This window comes from Prionailurus viverrinus, chromosome D2, assembly GCF_022837055.1.
Source record: "Prionailurus viverrinus isolate Anna chromosome D2, UM_Priviv_1.0, whole genome shotgun sequence".
NCBI classification, from domain to species: Eukaryota; Metazoa; Chordata; class Mammalia; order Carnivora; family Felidae; genus Prionailurus; species Prionailurus viverrinus.
Genome location: NC_062571.1, coordinates 18521034 through 18540120, shown reverse-complemented (window position 1 = coordinate 18540120; position 19087 = coordinate 18521034). Strand labels below are relative to the sequence as shown.

Genomic DNA, 19087 nt, shown 5'->3' with positions numbered 1-19087 from the left:
CGACTCCGCTTCACGCACTTTCTGATTTATACTTAACGACTGTTCATCGGTTTTGAATGTGGTTGACTTGGTACAAAAGGAATTTTATTTCACGGTGATTTGTCAGTCGGGTAACTACCAGAGCCACAGGAACCGTGGGTTTTGTGTGCACACCTGTTCAGCACTGTCCTTCCTTCCACTTCCTAGGTCCCAGAGCCCCCACCTGCTGGTCCCACCTCCTAGGACCAGAGCCAGCAAGCCGTGTTAACATGCAAGTTGGAAAATACAGCTCCAGTATGACCCTGAGCTCAATGAGCCACAAGAGGCCTATGAAAATCCTCACCTTCCCAGCCAAGGAACTGCTCACCTACATGGCAAGATCACGTCCATATCTTTACATCTTCTTTCAGAGGCAATTTGGACTAACATTCTAGGAAATGTTTTTTTCAGTTGAAGTTAACTGACGAGAGGTGGTGCAATGGCAAAATTAAATTGTTACCGCAGAGACAATAAGCTGAGTTTTAATTTGTAACTCCCAAGCCTGTTTAAATTATATACCTCCAATGCTTAATCCAACCCAGAAAGCATACATTAGGAAGGAAGAGAGTTCACCCACGGTCATGTGGGCACTGCCCATCAGCAGCCCTCCTTTGTACAGGACAGAAAGCACAATCAGGTTCCCGGAGAGCCCCGTCTGTCAAATGAAGAAAATGAAGACACCTCAGGTAGGAGCCAGAAACCTAAATGCAAAAAGCGTAAATATCGCCTATAGTTTCTTTTTTGCATTTAACGATCACAACAAGGTTTTCCCAGAACACTAAGTTTTAATCTGAATTTCAAATAAAAAACTACTTTGGAAAGATCACAGTATTGAAGGAAATGATCTCATCAACGTGAAAACCTAGAAGCTAAGTCACCCATCAGATTCCTATTTTACTCAATGGACTCGGTTTGCAAAGGAAAACACAATATTAAGGACTCCCTCCCTAACAACAAGACGAACGCACAGCAAGCATATGCATTTATGTATCTTAATGTGATGCCCTCAGCAAAGGCTAGACAAGAAGTTGGAGTCCTGTCTCTGATCTGCCTTGAGCTTTGTTAGGTACATGGTCTTTGGTAATGCTGCCTCATCTGGGCCTGTTTCCTCTGTGTCCCTAAATCATGACCATTATTGAATCGCCTCTGAAGTTCTTTCCCACTTGAACATGGTATAGATTTCCCGCTCGCGGTGATTTTCTAGTTCAGTGTTGTATTTGTTGGTCTCATCACCCACTGCCGCTTAGTCACATGCAGTGGTTTCCTCTTCTTTCACAAAAATGAACTCTCAGACCTAATCTTGAAGTGGAGTAGAATTATTTTCTATTTACGGCAAAGTCAAGGGAATACAAATCTGTTTCAGTCGTAACATCTGTCCTTTGCACTCTTTTCAAAATGAGCTACTTACTGCTCCAAAGAAGCCAGCCCGAGCAAACGCCTCTTTCCTTGCTAACTGCATCACGTGGTCCACTTTGCTGGTGTATTTCTCTATTTCTGTTATTTCTTTCCCAAAAGCTCGAACAGTTCTTATATTTCCAATACTTTCCTCAGCTAGCTGGGAGAATAATAAATACATTTCAGGGGAGGAAAGTCACATTTCAAGATTTCTAGAGCAAAGTTAAAACGGGGCTCTCATTTTTAAGACATTAAAAATAGATTACAAAGCAGAGTATATGAACAATTTTATTTTTGGAAACAAATATATTTTTGTTATAGTTACACATTTACACGCCATATATATGTAGATAGAAAGGCAAACGGGGGCTAATGGATACTGAAATATATATATATATATTTTTTTAAAGTTGACTTATTTTGAGAGAGACGAGCAGGGTAGGGGCAGAGAGAGAGAGAAAGAGAGAGAGAGAGGGAGCGAGAGAGAGAGTAGATACAGAAAGAATCCCAAGTAGGCTCTGTGTGGTCAGTGCAGAGACCAGCGCGGGGCTCGAACTCACGAAACTGTGAGATTGTGAGTCGAAATCGAGAGTTGGATGCTTAACCGACTGAGCCACCCAGGTGCCCTGTGAAATATATTTTTATACAGAGAAAAAGATAGGTAAAAAGGATAGACTCCAAAAATGTTAATACCATTCATTCTGAGAGGTAGGGTTATATGTGTTATTTTTTCTCTCAATATTTTCAAGTTTTCAATTATAAACACCCATGTTTTTTGTAACATGAAAATGTACCAGCTATGTTCAGTTTTTAAAAAATGCAATACCGGATAGCATTGCAAAGCTTCACTTCTCAATTAACGAAGGACAAAGCGTCACGCAGACACTATTTTCAAAATATAATGAGCTTTGCGATCCTATGAGAAACAGTGACGGTAAAGAGCGAAAGAGTTCACACAATGTTTAGTCAAGTGGGATCTACTTCAAGGTGTGGGTAGTAATCTAGTCTAGAAGGCAGAGTATTTTAGGTTTCTAGGATTCTAGCCTATTCTAGAAGGATAGAATCTATAGGATTCTAGCCCATAGAAACCTAGTCTGGGTTTCTAGCCTTCTTGAGGGCTCCCTTAAGGAAAAGTGAAGTACTTTTTTGAAAAGCAGAAGCACATCTCCTCCAAGCGGAGACCACGTAAGGGAGGGGCTTTTACCTGAGTGGTCTGTGCCAGGGAATCCTGCATAACTTTGGTTAGCTTCTGTAGGTAACGTCCATAAATCACAGCAAGGACAGATATTGGAGGCACCACACTCAAAACAAAAGTGGCCAGTTGAGGTGAGACATAAAACTGTCAAAAACAAAAGCCAAAAGGTGTTAGGTGTTTGTTACACAGAGCAGCAAGACACTTTCATTACCTACTACAGGGGTGTGTGTGTGTGTGTGTGTGTGTGTTATTCAGACACCTTCAAGCTTCATAAAACCCCCTGAGTACTGAGCACACCACACAGGGGTAATACGGACAAAGCTGCTGAAGAAAGGATGGAAATATTTTACCGGTACAGTGCTGTGTGCACCTTAGACCATGCTGTCCCATGAGAGTGGGGGGGGGAAGGCAGGACAGGAGTGAAGGATGGAGGCCCGGGCTGCTCCACGCTGGCCAGACCACACCAGGAATTCTGTATTCAAGTCTGGGTCCCCTCTAAGGCACTGAATGACCAGAGCAACGTCGCACTGAAATGGCCAAGACGGCAAAGACACCACAAAACCCTGTATCAATCGACCATCAGGTGAAAGCAGGACTAACAAGTGGAAGAAGAGTTGGAGCTGTTTCCAGGGCTCAGAGGACCGAAGTCTCGGCAGGAGGGATGTGGACTCAACATAAGAAGTTTCTAGCAACTGGAGCTGCTCGAGGAGGAAATAATCAACTTCTAGAGACATAGCATAATGGGGCTCCTGCCAACCCTGCAGTTCGGTGATTGGATTTTCTTTTTTTTTTTTCTTTTTTTTTTTCAACGTTTATTTATTTTTGGGACAGAGAGAGACAGAGCATGAATGGGGGAGGGGCAGAGAGAGAGGGAGACACAGAATCGGAAACAGGCTCCAGGCTCCGAGCCATCAGCCCAGAGCCTGACGCGGGGCTCGAATTCACGGACCGCGAGATCGTGACCTGGCTGAAGTCGGACGCTTAACCAACGGCGCCACCCAGGCGCCCCTGGATTTTCAATGGTACCAGCGTCTCTTCAACAAATGGTTAAAATCTGCCAAATCTCATCTGCACGGGAAATGGTATAGTCGGCATGAGGCTTTCTTAAAACGCTGAGGAAAAGTCGCAGACTGAAACATACAGTGATAAATGGATCAGCCAATCGTTCATTCAACAGCCCGTTACTGAACGCCTACAGAGAGCTCACACTATTCCAGGCACCTGGGAGACAGCTGATCCATGTGGAGTTTTATCAGAGTGACAGCTAGAGAGCAGATGGGTAAAAGAGAGAGACACACAGAGGATAACTGCAGGTGTAATAGGGTCTTACAAGGGCAAGTGCCCAAAGGCCCGGAGGCAGGAAGGTGGTTGGCACCTTTGACCACTTATGGACCGATCCACCCTGAGCACACAGGCCGTGCAGTCCAGCAGGTCACCTGCAGGCCATGTGCAGGGACAGGGATGCAATCAAGGCAGGCTTCACAGTTCCGGCGCCTGAATCCAACAGAGCTCAAGCAAACCAACTGCATGGGAAGTCCTCCGCGGTGGGGCCGGAATAGCCATCAGAATGTCTCGGCACCACCCACCTCTCTCTGCTCTGGTTCCGTGCTTGGTAATAAGTCTTTGAAGCCTAATGCAGGGTCCTGTCACCAAAAAGGAGCATTTGGAAGAGCAGGAACACACATTTTTTTTTTTAACGTTTATTCATTTTTGAGAGACAGAGCACGAGTGGGGAAGGGGCAGAGAGAGGGAGACACAGACTCTGAAGCAGGCTCCAGGCTCTCAGCTGTCGGCACAGAGCCCGACACGGGGCTCGAACTCACAAACTGCAAGGCCCTGACCTGAGCCGAAGTCGGACACTCAACCGACTGAGCCACCCAGGCGCCCCAGGAACACACATCTTACTGTAGGAAGGAAAATCCCGTAATGTAAACTACTAAACTTGCAGTCTGGTATAGACATTACTAGGTTCTTGTCAGCAGACTTATCAGAGGTCAGGTCCAGGGAGCTTGTGAGAAACTAAGGCTACTTTTGTTCCTCCAGGGCTAAAAACCAGGTCCCAGGTGATGCCAACTCATGAGGCTGAATGTTGGTGCCCCCCCCAAAATTTATATGCTGAAGCCTTAACCCTAGTGTGGCTATATTTGGAGATGGGGCTTCTAAGGAAGTAATTAAAGTGAAATGAGGTCATAAGGGTGGGGCCCTGATGAGATCAGGGTCCTTAAGAAAAGAGACCCCTAAGAACCTGCACGCAAGCACTGAGGAAAGGCCATGTGAGCACATGTCAAGATGGCGGCCACCTACAAGCCAAGCCAATAGAAGAGACTCACAACGAACCAACTTGGCCAGCACCTTGACCTTGGACTCCAACCTCCAGAACTGTAAGAAGTAAATCTCTGTCGGTTATGTCACCCGCTCTGTGATACTTTGTTAAGACAGCCTGAGCAGACTAAGGCCCCTTCTGATTAGCCATCGGACTTATTCTGAACTGTCTGAAACTGATACAGGAAGAGGTTCCCAGCTTTTCCTGAGCCCCAGAACTATCGATATTTAGGAATGATGCGTTAGTGCAGGATGGGTCTTCTTGAGAAAACACGGGATTTCACAGCGGCTTTTCATTTCATAAACCAGATCTTACCGGCTCAGGTTGGCAGTGCATCCTTCTGCTCTGGACTGAGCGCTGCGTGGACGCAAAGAGGACAAAAACCCAAGCTGCTCCACCTGGGAGATGGGATCAATTAGAATCTTCACTCTGGGGATCTAGGACTGCACTGCTCACAATGATAGGGCCACATGGCCACTGATCACTGCAAATGCAGCCAGTGTGACTGAGAAACTGAATCCCTAAATTTGTTTAGCTTTCACTAAAATTTAAACTTAAAAACCAATATTTCATTTCTATTCAGTTATTGGTCAAGTTTAGGTCAAGTTCTGGCATGTCAATCTACCTTTTCAATGGCAAACGTTATCAAATCTAAACACAGCTGAAATATTTCCAATGAAAATTTAGCATCCGGATTGAGATGCTCCATGAGTATAAAATACACATTGGATTTTGAAATCTTAACATGAAAAAATAATATTAAATATCCGATTAATGATTGTTAGAAAAATTACATGTGGAACTGATGCTTTGTTATACTGGATTAAGTAAAATACGTTATTAAAATTAATCTCATCTTGGGGGCATCTGGGTGGCCCAGTCAGTTAAGCATCTGACTTCGGCGCACAGTTTGTGAGCTCGAACCCCACGTCGGGTTCTGCGCGGACAGTGGAAAGTCTGCTTCCGATTCTCTGTCTCCCTCTCTCTCTGCCGCTCCCCTGCTTGCTCTCACTCTCGCCCTCTCTTAACAATAACAAATAAACATTTAAAAAATCATTTCTTTCTGCTTTTTAAAATGTGTCTACTAGAGGGGCGCCTGGGTGGCTCGATCAGTTAAGTGTCAGAGTCTTGACTTCAGCTCGGGTCAGGATCTCACGGTGCGTGAGATCGAGCCCTGCTTTGGGGTCTGCGCTGACAGCACAGAGCCTGCTTGGGAATCTCTCTCCCTCTCTCTCTGCCTCTCCCCTGCTTGCACTCTCTCTCTCTCTCTCTCTCAAAATAAATAAATAACATTTAAAAATAATAATAAAATGTGGCTACTAGAAAGTTTAAAATGACCTATGCAGTTTGCTTTACATTCTAGCGGCCAGCAGCACAGGTCTGAACAGAAACAGGGTTTGAAGAAGCGAGGCAAACAGACGACGGTGCTCAAGCCACCCGGTTAAGGCAGGAAAAGGGGCGGCGGGAGTAGAGAGAGCTCACTTCAGTGGAGTACAGACCCACTCGTGTACAGGATAGAATTTATCGTCTTCCTTACGAAGAGGAAAGGAAACCATCCCTTGGTCTTACCAAGACAGCAATAGCAGCGCTACTGCATTTTTTGGTGTGGGCTGGGGGGAGGCGGGTGGAATGTAACTTACTTACCTTTCCTCTAACACACAGCTTGGCACTCAAAGCGCTCCTTTCACCTGTTGCTTTTTTCAGCAACATTCTTTCACACATTCTTAGAAAACCCAGGCAATAATGCAATCTTTCCTAAATGTTAATGGTGCACGCTCCAGATAAGAAGTCATCCTGGAGAAATGAAGGGTGCAGGAGGCCGCACAGGAGGCAGCAAGCCCCACATCCCCCGTGCCTCTGTGGCAGCACTCCTGGCTAAGTGGCTTACGGGGCGATGAGAACAGCTCAGCTAGAGCTCATCCCCTGACTGAGAGGCCCGGCACAGGCCAAAGCCCTGACCAGAAGGCGCCGATGCCAGCCAGGCCGACGTACCATCATGCCAATGCCAATGGAAGCCTGGGCCCCGGCCCTGAGCCCATCCGACAGGTTTTCGGTAATTGAGCGCCCCAGGAGTGCGGTGTCCGAGGAGAGGCGGTTAATCAATTCTCCAGTGCGAGTCTTGTCGAAGAAAGCAACCTCCTGCCTCAGAAGAGAGGAGAATAACGAAGCCCTCAACCTATTCACAATGCGCTGACCTGCAAAAGCAAACAAGAACGGCATCAGCTTGGGTCGAGCCAGCTAACAGGCAGCGGCTCGGGCGGCCGTCGTCAACCTCCTCCCAGCACGTCTGGGGCCCTGCGTCCACCTGCTGGCAACAGGCCCCCCTGAGCCCCGGCACGCTGACACGCGCACACTCGTAACGAGCACTCTTTCTGCCTCAGGAACCGTGCGGAGACCGTGGATGCGCAGGAGGGGACCCGGGGATAAAACAGAAGATCGCTGAGAGACATTTTAAACAGCACTATTTACAAATGAGGCTTCCTACGCTAACTTCCCCAAAGCTGATTCTGTTCCCCCTTGGCAATCCTTTTCTGTACCGAGCTCGGCAGCGGCAAGGGCCGGTTAATCATCCGCAGAGCGTTTTATGAGCTAAGTGGCGAGCAGCCGGCGGAAGAGTCGGGCACCCCGGGCTCTGTGATTTCTGTGGTTGTCACCGGCCTGTTAACGGCCAGGCCTCTCACGGAAAGGCTGTAAAACACCATCGCCCCAGTGCCCACTGGAGGGGAAACACAAACACGGAGCATGCAAGATTTCCACAGCTCCCTGGAGAAGGCTCAGAACCCCAGCCTCCTGCCCACGGGCCGTGCCTCCCGTAAGACAGGCGGCTTCCCTCCCTTCCACCCACGTACCAGGGGAGCTGAGAAGTGAGCGCCGGATCGAAAAATATTCGTAGCTCCCACGTCTGGCCAGACATGGGGCTTTGTCCCCGCTGGATGGGACTGTGGGAAAAGAGGAACAGGGGGCCCGGAGCGCACGAAACCCCACGTGAGCCCCAGTGCGAATCCTCTGGAACGCCTCGCTCGGCAAGGTGAGGGCCCTTTTACCTGAAGTCTGCATGAGGTAGACGCGAACAGTGTTTGCAGCAGCACCGCACAGGAACACGCCGCTGAGCGCCAGGCAGAGGCGGGTCAGGGTATAGCTGTAGTCCACGGTGGGGTTTGTGTAAATGACATCGATGATCCTCCCCAGGAAGAAGGGAGCGGACATGGTGATGACACTGGACATGGCCAGAAACCCAACTGCGGCTAGAAAACACAGGAAGTTCTCAGGCCCGGGGGTGCTTCGGCGAGGGGCGGGGGGCCGAATTCACCAAGCGTCTTGCCCGCAGCAGCTGTTCAGAGCATGTGCTGCTCAGAGCTTGCGCAGAGCAGGTGCTGCGGGTTTCCTTCTTTCAGCTCCCGGGCCCTTGACTGAAGGCAAGAACCGAGGAGCTTCCAGGGACAGAGTGAGGAGGGTGACCGAGCATACCCAAGTAGCCAGAGAAGATGACTTTTGCTTTTACCCAGGTTTGATCGTGTCTTCCTTGCCAGGAATATCCAAGAGCTGACTGTGGAAAAATCTGAAAATCCGTTCTGGCCTCCCTCCCTGCCGCTTGATCTTGGTGTTTATCTCAGATGAGATTTTTCCTGCATTCATGCTACACGTGGTTATTCCCTGGCATCTGAACTGTATCTTCGCTTGAAGATCAAGCAACGCAGGTAGATCTCTGAATTATGTATACAATTTCAAAACTTTAAATAACCTTTGGAAAGCAGTTGCTGTCATCCATGACACATGTGGTACGTTCCCTCTTAATCTTACTGCTTTGGGGAATAAAGCACCAGAGTACTGGCATGATGGGACAATAGATAATAACACAATTGTTCATCCGTCTAAAAAACAGTGGGATAGAGTCTTAACAGAAAGGAAGATACTGAGAAAACCCGACCAGGAACAACACATAAAACAGGTGAGTGCATTCCTAATAAGGGAGTGCAAATCTACACTACAAAGGTATTCTAGTTTTCATCCACTGGATTGGCAAAAATCAGAGATCGATAACACACCGTGCTGGAAGAAGCTGTAGGAAAAGGGGCATTTGCACTGTTAGTGGGTGTGCAAAGTGGTACCAATGCAACGGAGAGTGATGCGATCGTATCGGTTAAAATGTGAATGTACATTCCCTTTGATCCAGCAATTCCGCCTCTAAGATTCTAACTTCTATGTATACTCCCCTAAGTGTATGCAAAACATGTACCCTCACAGATGTTCGTTACAGCATCACTTATACCGGCGGAACATCCACAAATGGGGAACAAGTTAGATCAATAAAGGAGCATTTATTTTCTGAGTGTTACACAGTTATTAAAAAGAATGGGGCGACTCTATAGGTATTGACGTCACCAAGCTACAATGTTAGTGAAAACAGCCCAGGACCCGGATGTTAACGTTTTCTGGTTGGTTTCGAAGTTTACGTACACACAGGACAACTCCAGGAGAGCAATCAGACACAGGCAACAAAAGTTCCTTCTTAAGACCAGGGTGACTGGGGGGCAGGGTATGTGCTACTGCGTACTTTTGAGCTTGGTCCTATTAGGAACCCACCTAGTACCACCACCTTAAAGTCATGGCGAGGCTCCTAGATGAACACGACATGGACGGAACCCCAGGAGATGGGAGCTCTCACACCCTGCAAGTAGCAATTGCTTCTCTTGGTGTTTTGTCTAATGCTAACCACTGCAGTTAAAGGTATTACTTTCACGTAACCTCAATAAAAAGAATACAGATTGTATTATTTACAATACCAAGTGTCCATCCACAGATGAATGGATAGTGTGGTATACGCGCGCGCGCGCGCGCACACACACACACACACACACACACACACACACAGTGGAATATTACTCAGCCATAAAAAAGCATGAGGGCTTGCCATTTCCTCTAATATGGATGGACCGAGTGGGTATTAGGCTGAGTAAGGTAAGTCAGACAAAGAAAGACAAACAGCACGTGACTTCACTTATATCTGGAGCATAAAAAACAAAACAAATGGACAAACAAAATATTTTAGACTCTTAAATACAGAGAACTGGAGATTACCAGAGGAAAGGCGGGAGAGAGTATTAAGAGACAGATACAGGGGTGCCTGGGTGGCTCAGTCGGTTGAGCGTCCGCCTTCGGCTCAGGTCATGATCTCGCGGTCCGTGAGTTCGAGCCCCGTGTCGGGCTCTGTGCTGACAGCTCAGAGCCTGGAGCCGGCTTCAGATTCTGTGTCCTCTCTCTCTGCCCCTTCCCCGCTCATACTCTGTCTCTGTCTGTCTCTCAAAAATGAATAAACGTTAAAAAAAATTTTTAAAAAAGGAGTGATAGATATAGGAGATGAACTGGAACAAGCTTCCAGTTATAAAATAAATAAGCCACAGAGATGCGGAGTACAGTCTGGGGAATACAGTCAATAATACAGTACTAAATGCTGTTTGGTGACAGATGGCGACTACATTTATCGTGGTGGGCACGGAGTAAAGGGCAGAATTGATTCAATATATTACACCTGGAACGAAGATAACTTTGCACATCAACTAGACTTCAATGAAAAATATTTGTTTAGATTTAAAAAAGAGCAAAGAGCAGACTCAGTGCCAACGGTTCGTTGGCTGGCAGAGCGCTAGGAGAAAGGGGAGGCGTTTAGGGAGGGAACATTTCCCACAATGGCTCTCTTCCTTCCTCGAGGCCTCCTGACATCCTGTTCTGGAGAAGACCTTAGCCGACAACCTTCTGACAACCTTCGTTAAAATACAAATACCCAAACGCTGCCTGCATCACTCCCTCTTCCTTCTTCTCCTAGCACGTGCCACCGTCTGGCATTCTAAACCAAAAGTGTCACTTGTTTACTGTCTACTCTCCACTAGGACCTAAAAGATTTTTGTCTGTTTCGTTCACTGCTATACTTCCACCGCCTACGGGGACAGAGACACAGGAGAAGTTCAATAAACATCTGCTGGATGAATAAAAAAAACCGAACGGGGGCGAAGAAGGCATAAAAGTCTATCACACCGAAGCGCCTCAGTGAGCCTAACTAGGAACGGAGTATCTGGCGCCTCGGGAAGTCCACATGGAGGTGATTCTTTGCACGGAGCCAGAAAGTTCCTGTGTCTGGCTTCATACCGCACAGCCACAGTTTAACTGAATAATGTGAACCTGGTCAAGGGCCGTTTCATTTTGATGCAAGACCTGGGGTCTTGTTTCAAAATGCCACGCTCCTGACGACAAGAGCCCAGAGGGACTGAAAGCCCACCAGGCCCAGAGAATGCCTACTCGGGATTCTGCCCAGCACAACCTCAGGGAGCCGGTGTGCTCCGGAGAGAGGCGTCCTGAGGAACGAGGGATTAACCCGAGAGGCCTTTCTGTTTCATCTGTCATCAGTAGCTAGCTAGTCTCTCCAGTCTGCTCTTTCGCTCTGGCAAACGCCTCCGCGGGTGCCATGCATGTGAAGTGCCAGAAGGGTCCATTTCCCCCTCCCTCCTCCCGTCTTTTAACTCCAATTAATGATTCCAAATCAGAGTCTGGAGTTCGTGAATGAAATGCCCCACGATTTAGATTCTGAACCCTAGTTCTGACACAGTCATGATAACGATTACAAAGAGGAAAGAATTGAGTTGAATCCAAACTCATTCCAGGATATCCCCTTTTTCCTTTTAATTAAAAAAAAAAAAAAGATTATCAGCCCGTTTTATTGCCATTTGTGTCCTCCTACAGTGCAGGACACAGAAGTAAAATAAAATAGCCAAAGGTAAATGAACGCAGGCAAAAGTAAAGATTTTTTTCAGCTTTCAGTTAGACGGATTCTTTTTAATGGACGTCTTCCCTACATACCACTGTCTTCGGCGTTAGTGAATAATTCAGATTTGAACCAGAACTATCGTTCCAGATTCCTCCCTAAGCCCAACATGCCAAGGACGCTGCAGCCCTTCTGAAGTTCTTCACCTGTTTTCCATGGTTAAGCCTCTTGCCTGATGGGACCCCAGCAACTGTTATGTATCTCTTGACAGATTTCTTCAGGTATCTTCCTATTGTCTTCGTTCTACTGAACCACGGCATCCAAAAAGTGCAAGAACTAGTCTTCAAAGGGAGGAGGGAAGACATCCCAAAACGAAGAGTTTGCTCATGAAAGCACAGGGGGTTTGGGGTGGGTGGAAGAACCTGTACAGCATGAGCCCCAGCTGCTGGACACAGAACCAATCTTTTAGCGACGCATCTGACCATCAGGCCGGTCGGTACAGCTATCCCCAGTGTCGTTCCAGGCCTAAAGACGAAGCTCAGAAATGAGCCCCCACCACGATCGGAAGCCTTCGATAGGCATTATCTCCTTGAATCTTCCCAGCACCCCTCTTATCCTCATTATTTTAGGGGCAACTCCGGCAAAGAGGTGAGGGCGCTTGCCCAAGGTCATCCAGTTTATACAGTACCGAACCCTGTTCTGACACAAAGCCTTCGTCTTCTTCCTACATTCCAAGCAGAGAAACCGGCCTGAGCCTGGGGTCGGGGCAGGCCAGGAAGCAGCAGAATGGCTGCAGGACAGAGCTGGAATAGGGACCTCGTGACACACAAAAGCAGCCCTGAGAAACAAAGTGGAGAGGTGGGGGGGGGGGGCTCCAGATTGTGAAGCGGAACAGGGAATTTGCAGTATGGCAGGCTGTCAGAGGGCTTTAGGCGGGCGAGTGCTACAGGCAGCTTTGCATTTTAAATGTCCCGCTCTGGCTGCAGAGTGAAAGGAGAGAACTGGAGGCCAGCATGAGCGCAGACGGAGACCGCTTACGGTGTGGTGTTCCACGGTTTCAGGCAAGGGGGCCTGGGGGAACTAGGGTGGGGACAGAGGGGACAAGGAAGGTGACAAGGACTGCAGCTGTTTTTAGGAACGAGGCTCCAGAGGACCCGAGAATTGACCGCATTTGGGGAGCGTGTTAGGAGGGTAGGTTCTAAACTGAGACCTAGCTCTGCCATCTAGCTGTTGGACCTTCAGTGAGTCACTCAACCTCTCTGTGCCTCAGTTTCTTCATCTGTAAAACGGCAATAAAAATAATACCTCTTTCATAGAGATACCACAAGGAGAAAATTCAGTACATACATGTAAAGCATCTGGTACGGTGCCCGATATCTAGCAAACAATACATAGTAGATAGCACTTCCGTTGTCCCCATCACAAGGAGTCAAGAATATGTCTCTGGCTTTGGCAAAGGGGTTCACACAGCAGCCCACTCTCTGAGAGAAGTGGCAGCAGAAAAGGCAGTTTGGGGGAGGAAGGCAACTTTGGATTTTGGACATGTTGAGTTTTCAGGCATCTGGGAGACATTTCCGTGGATGCAAGGTGGGTACCATGGGGAACAAAGGAGTAGAAGATACTCCAGGTTCGAGGGTGAGGTGAAGAAGCCTGGCATCTAAACTGGACGGGGAAGGAAGTGAAGACTCGAGGGGCTGGCGGACTAGCAGGAAGCAGAGCATTTAGGAAACTTCTTAGGTTCACGCAGAACAAAGACCTTCCAGACTGTCAGCACGTGCTGAAGACTGAGGCATCTGGGTCATATTTGCAATTGGGGGGCGGGGGGGCTGCCTTTGCCTCCAGTACTCTCTGCTCAGGGGACATGATGGCCACCCATGTAATTTTATTATTTTTTTAATGTTTATTTATTTTTGAGAGAGAGAGAGACAGAGCACGAGTGGGGGAGGGGCAGAGAGAGAGGGAGACCCAGAATCCGAAGCAGGTGCTCCAGGCTCCGAGCTGTCAGCACAAAGCCCGACGTGGGGCTCGAACTCGTGGACCGCGAGATCACGACCTGAGCTGAAGTCGGACGCTTAACCGACTGAGCCACCTATGTAATTTTAAATCTTCTAATCGCCATATTAAAAGAGTAAAAGGGAGTGGGTAAGATTAATTTTAACAACACACTTGGTCCAATATATCCAAGTTATTAAACAACATGTAATCTACATAAAAATAATAGCGAACCCTACAATGATACTTCACTTTTTTTTTCCTTCATACCAAGTTCTTTTAAAATCTGGTATGCACTTTCCACTTAAATCAATGCTAACACGTTTCATAGCACAGCTACAGAACGTTAAGGCGTTCTCTGATATATGGTGTCTCCAGAGCAAACAAACATCCCCCGCTTTCTGGAGCAGTCCCCATTTCAAAGGTATAGCCTCATGTGCCAGTTAGTACGGTCCTTGTCAGAGCCTCTGTCCTGACTGGGGACTTCAGGGAACAGTCGCTCTCAGCACGGCTCATCCGCTCCTTGTTTACCGTATTCACTGGCTTTTATCACTTCATTGTTTTTGGTCACTTCATAAAATCTAACTTATACATTCAGCAAAAGCTCCCGGTGGGCATGGGCTTCTCAGAATGGCCCTAATCTCAAAGCACACAGCCCTTATCAGTATTTTAAGTGAGGGGCACCCTCCCAGGTCCTCCACAGGGGCCTCAACTGAACAGTGTGGGTGGAGGGGTGTGGTGTATCTCGCACAGTGTAACCGGGAGCCTGCCTGGCAAGGTGTCTCTGTGTGCACCTCCAGGTTGGCACTGTGGTCACGACCCCACCGGACCCCAACGGCCCACACACCTCACTGCTGAGATCAGCTCACGCAGTGCTCCCTGCCCCTAACTCAATGGGATGGCCAGAGCCCTCCACCGCCCCCCTCTATCTGCCAGGCACAGCAAGGGGCTCTGACAAATGACTTCTTATCCCAGCAGTCCACTAGGGGCTCCTCGGTGAGCTCCTGTATCTTTGAAGACTCCTTCTGGCCAAGGGGATAAGAGGAAGAGTTATCAGTGAGACCGGAGAGCACCGCTGTGGGCCACAGCTGTAGGAAGATGGGCTGCGGATTCCTCTAGCAAGTGGGTAGCAGGGGAGGGGGCACAGGGGCTGCAGTGCCTCTAGAAGACCCGGGGGAGGGGTGGGGGGTGTGGGTGACGCTACGACCGCTCTCTGCACACACACATCTGGAAACAGTTCAAATGGCAGACCCTGATTTTACAGTTTCTGACACAAATTACTTAAGATCCAACTTTCCCGGTCACGCACTTCAGGTGGCATACTCAGCAAACTGCTGAAGACAGAGGAAAATGTCGTTAATCAGACGTACGGCTGAATTGTGAAAAAAGGACGTTTGCGTTTGTTTTCCTAAAAACCAGCACGTTAACATTGGAATTCCTTCTCTGCAACTCGGGTTTTTTTTTTTTTTTTTTTTTTTTTTTTTGGTCTCTTGATTGTAACACACACATGCGCGTGCACACACGCACACAGCTCTTTATCTGTAGCATTTCGAAGAGCTGTGCCAACATCTGAGGCTGCCCTTATGATGATAAGTTACAAATTAATGACGACGTGACACCCCACTTCCTTTTAATCCCACAAATGCCAACATCCAGATTGGCTTCAATGTATCATACACAATGACTTTTAAGGAAACCGTATGTCCTAGTGAGGGTTTTTCATCAGATTTCCTTATAAGGTACAACACGGGCTGATTGTCTGTTTAGAAGAATTAGTGAACCAACCTCAGCCTTTCTCGGATCAAATGTTCACAATTATTCAGCGAGGCAGATCAAAACAGCTCTTCTTTTTTTTTTTTTAATTTTTTAAATGTTTTATTTATTTTTGAGACAGAGAGAGACAGAGCATGAGGAGGAGAGGGTCAGAGAGAGAGGGAGACACAGAATCTGAAGCAGGGTCCAGGTTCTGAGCTGTCAGCACAGAGCCCGACGCGGGGCTTGAACTCACGAACTGTGAGATCATGACCCGAGCTGAAGTCGGACGCTCAACCGACTGAGCCACCCAGGCGCCCCAAACCAGCTCTTCTCATAATAAAAGGCGGTGCAGCTCTTGCTTTACTTCTCCACATACCAGCGTGGTGGGACATGTGGGAACAGAGTAAGAAGGTACAGGGATGATGGGCACGTGAGATGCGGGGCTAGGCTACCCATGGTGCCGAGCCCATGCGGGCACCAGCAAAGCCTGACACCTAAAAAACCTTCTCAGCGCCTAATATCTCAGAAATAAAACAAAACTGGGCACCCGGGGGGCTCAGCCGGTTACGTGTCCAACTCTTGGTTCTGGCGCGGGTCGTCTCACGGTTTGTGAGATCGAACCCCACGTGGGGCTCTGTGCTGACAGCGTGGAGCCTGCTGGGGCTCCTCTCTCTCCCTCGCTCTCTGCCCTTCCCCCACTCCCTCGCACGCTCTCTCTCTCTCTTCATAAATAAATAAACTTTAAACACCCCTGGTTTTCCTGGCACTCACTCTGAGTTGCATATGGGAATGGCAGACACACCCTGTAGGGTTCAGGGTCTCTACGTTTGGGCCTCAATCTGGGCCTGGTTGTACCATTATTTATTCTTCCACCTCAGGCACTCGGAGCCCCTGCTCTAGGCAGCACACATGCTAAGAACTAGACAGAATTAGACCCAGCGCCGTTCTCAAGCAGCTCACAGCCCAGTGGGATCTTCCGGTCTCAAAATGTTCTTTTAATAGAGTAAAAGATCTTTATTTCCAACAAAATCTACGTACAATCAAGTGAGCCATGACATAAATTCTTTCTACCTCAGTGATACCAAGAATTCCCCTAAGCTTCAACAGTAAGAAGAGAAACGTTCTCTCCCTATCTGCCCTCCTCCGTGGCACCGACCTGCCCTACATGGCAAATGACTCTCTTGGAAAATCTTTTCTAAAGCAGTGGATTTGCGGCAAAGGGTGTGGGATTCTCACTGTTTCAAGGGCTGCATCTGACAACCTCACAGGCCTCGGTCCCAAGCCCTCAGTTGGGAGGGCTGCAGTTTTCTCTCCAGTCACATGATTATTTCATTTATGTTTCTTCCCCACCAAGCTGAAAGCCCTAGGAGGAACAGGAACTGTGTTTCTTTCTGCTCACACACGCAACCCCATGGCCCACCAGACACTGAGGGGGCTCAATAAATATTTATTAAAGAAATGAAGATTTAGGGGAATCTCAGAAACTTTTACATCTTAAAAGGCCAGCATTTCCCGAATTATGGTTGAAAACGAGGAGCCATAGAAAATCGTTCTGAAACATTCATTTTGGGGCGCCTGGGTGGCTCAGTCGGCTGAGTGTCTGACTTTGGCTCAGGTCGTGATCTCTCGGTTAGTGGGTTCAGCCCCAAGTCAGGCTCTGTGCAGACGGCAAGAAGCCTGCTTCAGATCTTCTGTCCCCCTCTCTGTCCCTCCCCCGGCTCATGCTCTCTCTCTCAAAAAAATACACATTTAAAAACATCCACTTTTATTTCTTTAAAAAATTACTCAATTATGATTTAGTTGGGGTTTGGTCTATAGTTTGCTCAAAGTTTCTGGAGTTTACAGATCACTGATGGTAGGCAGTGTTTGATTTTTTTTGAAGAGCTAGAAACTTCCTGCTTACCATTGAGGGAGGCAAAAAGCACGAGACAAATCTGAAAGGTTTAGACTGTTTTACTTCATACAGCAAAAAAAAAAAAAAAATGCTGTTTAATAAACTTGTCTAAGGCAAAAAATGTTTTTAAGTAGTATCAGTGTATAATACAAAATAGGTATATTTTTGGCTAGAATAAATTTTACAATGAAGGGGTGGGGGGGGGGGAAGGGACGCGGCCCGTTCTGAGAATACTGGCAATGCCAAAGCAGAACAGACCCAAAGGTTCCAATAATGAAATACTGCTCCACTCGTATCGTGTGTCAAGCCGAGAAACATAAAACACAACTCGGCCAACCTGAACGCTCGACAGTGCTACTGGGAGGTGAGCGCTCCACCCGGCCCTTCTTGGTGGAGATCCTCAGGTAAGAAGCCAGCCCGTCCCTACACCCAGTGTTACAAGTGGCCCAGGGTCTCTCTGCAGCCCCCGCGGTGTCCCCTCTCGGCGGTCGCGGGACCACGCGCTTTGTAAGGGGTGCTGACCAGCGTTGGGAAGAGAACGGACGGAGAAAAAGTCCTACCTGCCAGCCTCCCGCGCTCCGGATACGCCAGCCCCAGAAGTTTCCGGGCATCCGAGCGCCTGGCCGCCGCGGAGCGCATTCGCGAGTCGTCTCCGGGAGTCGCCGCGGCCGCAGGCAAAGCCGGCCCGCGCTGCCTGGCCTCGTCCCCGACTCGGGCGGCCACTGCTGGGCCGCCCGGGAGCCCGGCGCGCGGGAGCCGCGCAGCGCCGGGCCCGGCGAGCCCCCAGCATCTGCAGGCGCCGGGGGGCCGCGCCCACAGCCCCAGGAGCCGCGCGAGGCCTGCTCCGCCCCCGGGGCCGCGGGGACCCCCGCTCGGGTAGCCGCTAGTCCAGCGGCGCGGGCCTCGCGCGGCTCCGGCATCCCCGAGGAGCCGCGGCCCCGCGCCCCAAGGCCGCGCCGGCCAAAGGCCCGTCAACTGCGGCCGGGGCCCCGGGACACGGGCGCCCGGGGCCCACGTTCTGGCGGCCGGGCTTCGCCACACGAGCAGCCGCAGCGGCCAAGCAGGCGGGCCGTGCATGGCGCCGCGTCCGCCCCGTGCGCCTCAGCCTGCCCGGCCCGGCGCGCACAGAGGCCGAGGACCCTCCCGGCCCGGCCGAGCAGAGGGCGTGAACGCGGCGCCGCCCGCAGCCCCGCCCGTTGTCACCCGCCGTCACCCTTCTCCTCGGGCCCCCGGCCCCCGCGCACGCCCCGGGTCGCGCCCGCCCCATGCCCGTCCTAGCCGCGGCCCTCCGCCCGCACGGGTCCCCGCCCCCGAGGGCGGCGACCCGGGCGCCGCACCACACCCCCTCCAAGGAGCCCCCTCCCGCCTCGGGGGTCCCTCCCCGCAGCGCCCCCCACCGGGCTGCCGAGCGCGGGGCGCGGAGCCGGCGGCGCCAAAGACGGGGCTGAAGAAAGCGTCGGACGCTGCTGCGCCTGCGCACTATCGTGCGGGGAGCTTTTTCGCGCTTCTCAGTCCCTTCCGGTAAAAACCTGCGAGCCCTTTCTCACGCCGGACGACTCGGCGGAGCGCGCAGACCGGATCACACGATGACCGGTGAAGGGATGCGGCGGCCCGACAGCGAGCTGGTCTGGGCTCGGGGAGGGTCCGCGGCCCCGGCGACCCTGGCTGGGGCCGGTCCTGTCACCCTACGTCCCAGGGCCGAGCACGGACTGAGACGCAGAACGTTGCTGGAGAGGACACCGCTGCGGGTCAGCGCGG

The 19087-nt window shown here is 49.8% G+C and overlaps 1 protein-coding gene across 1 annotated transcript in view; it reads right to left on the bottom strand.

The window, feature by feature from the left end:
- Window positions 1–18596, bottom strand: part of ABCB10 (ATP binding cassette subfamily B member 10) — a 34204-nt gene extending 15608 nt beyond the window's left edge. Inside the window, exons 1-6 of the mRNA XM_047824552.1 lie at window positions 17890–18596; window positions 7976–8176; window positions 6924–7126; window positions 2618–2752; window positions 1427–1573; window positions 538–673 (exon numbers count right to left, since the gene is read on the bottom strand). Of these exons, the coding sequence (XP_047680508.1) occupies window positions 538–673; window positions 1427–1573; window positions 2618–2752; window positions 6924–7126; window positions 7976–8176; window positions 17890–18406 (1339 nt within the window). The 5' untranslated portion in view covers window positions 18407–18596. The remainder of the gene's footprint in view (window positions 1–537; window positions 674–1426; window positions 1574–2617; window positions 2753–6923; window positions 7127–7975; window positions 8177–17889) is intronic.
- Window positions 18597–19087: the final 491 nt, after the last annotated feature.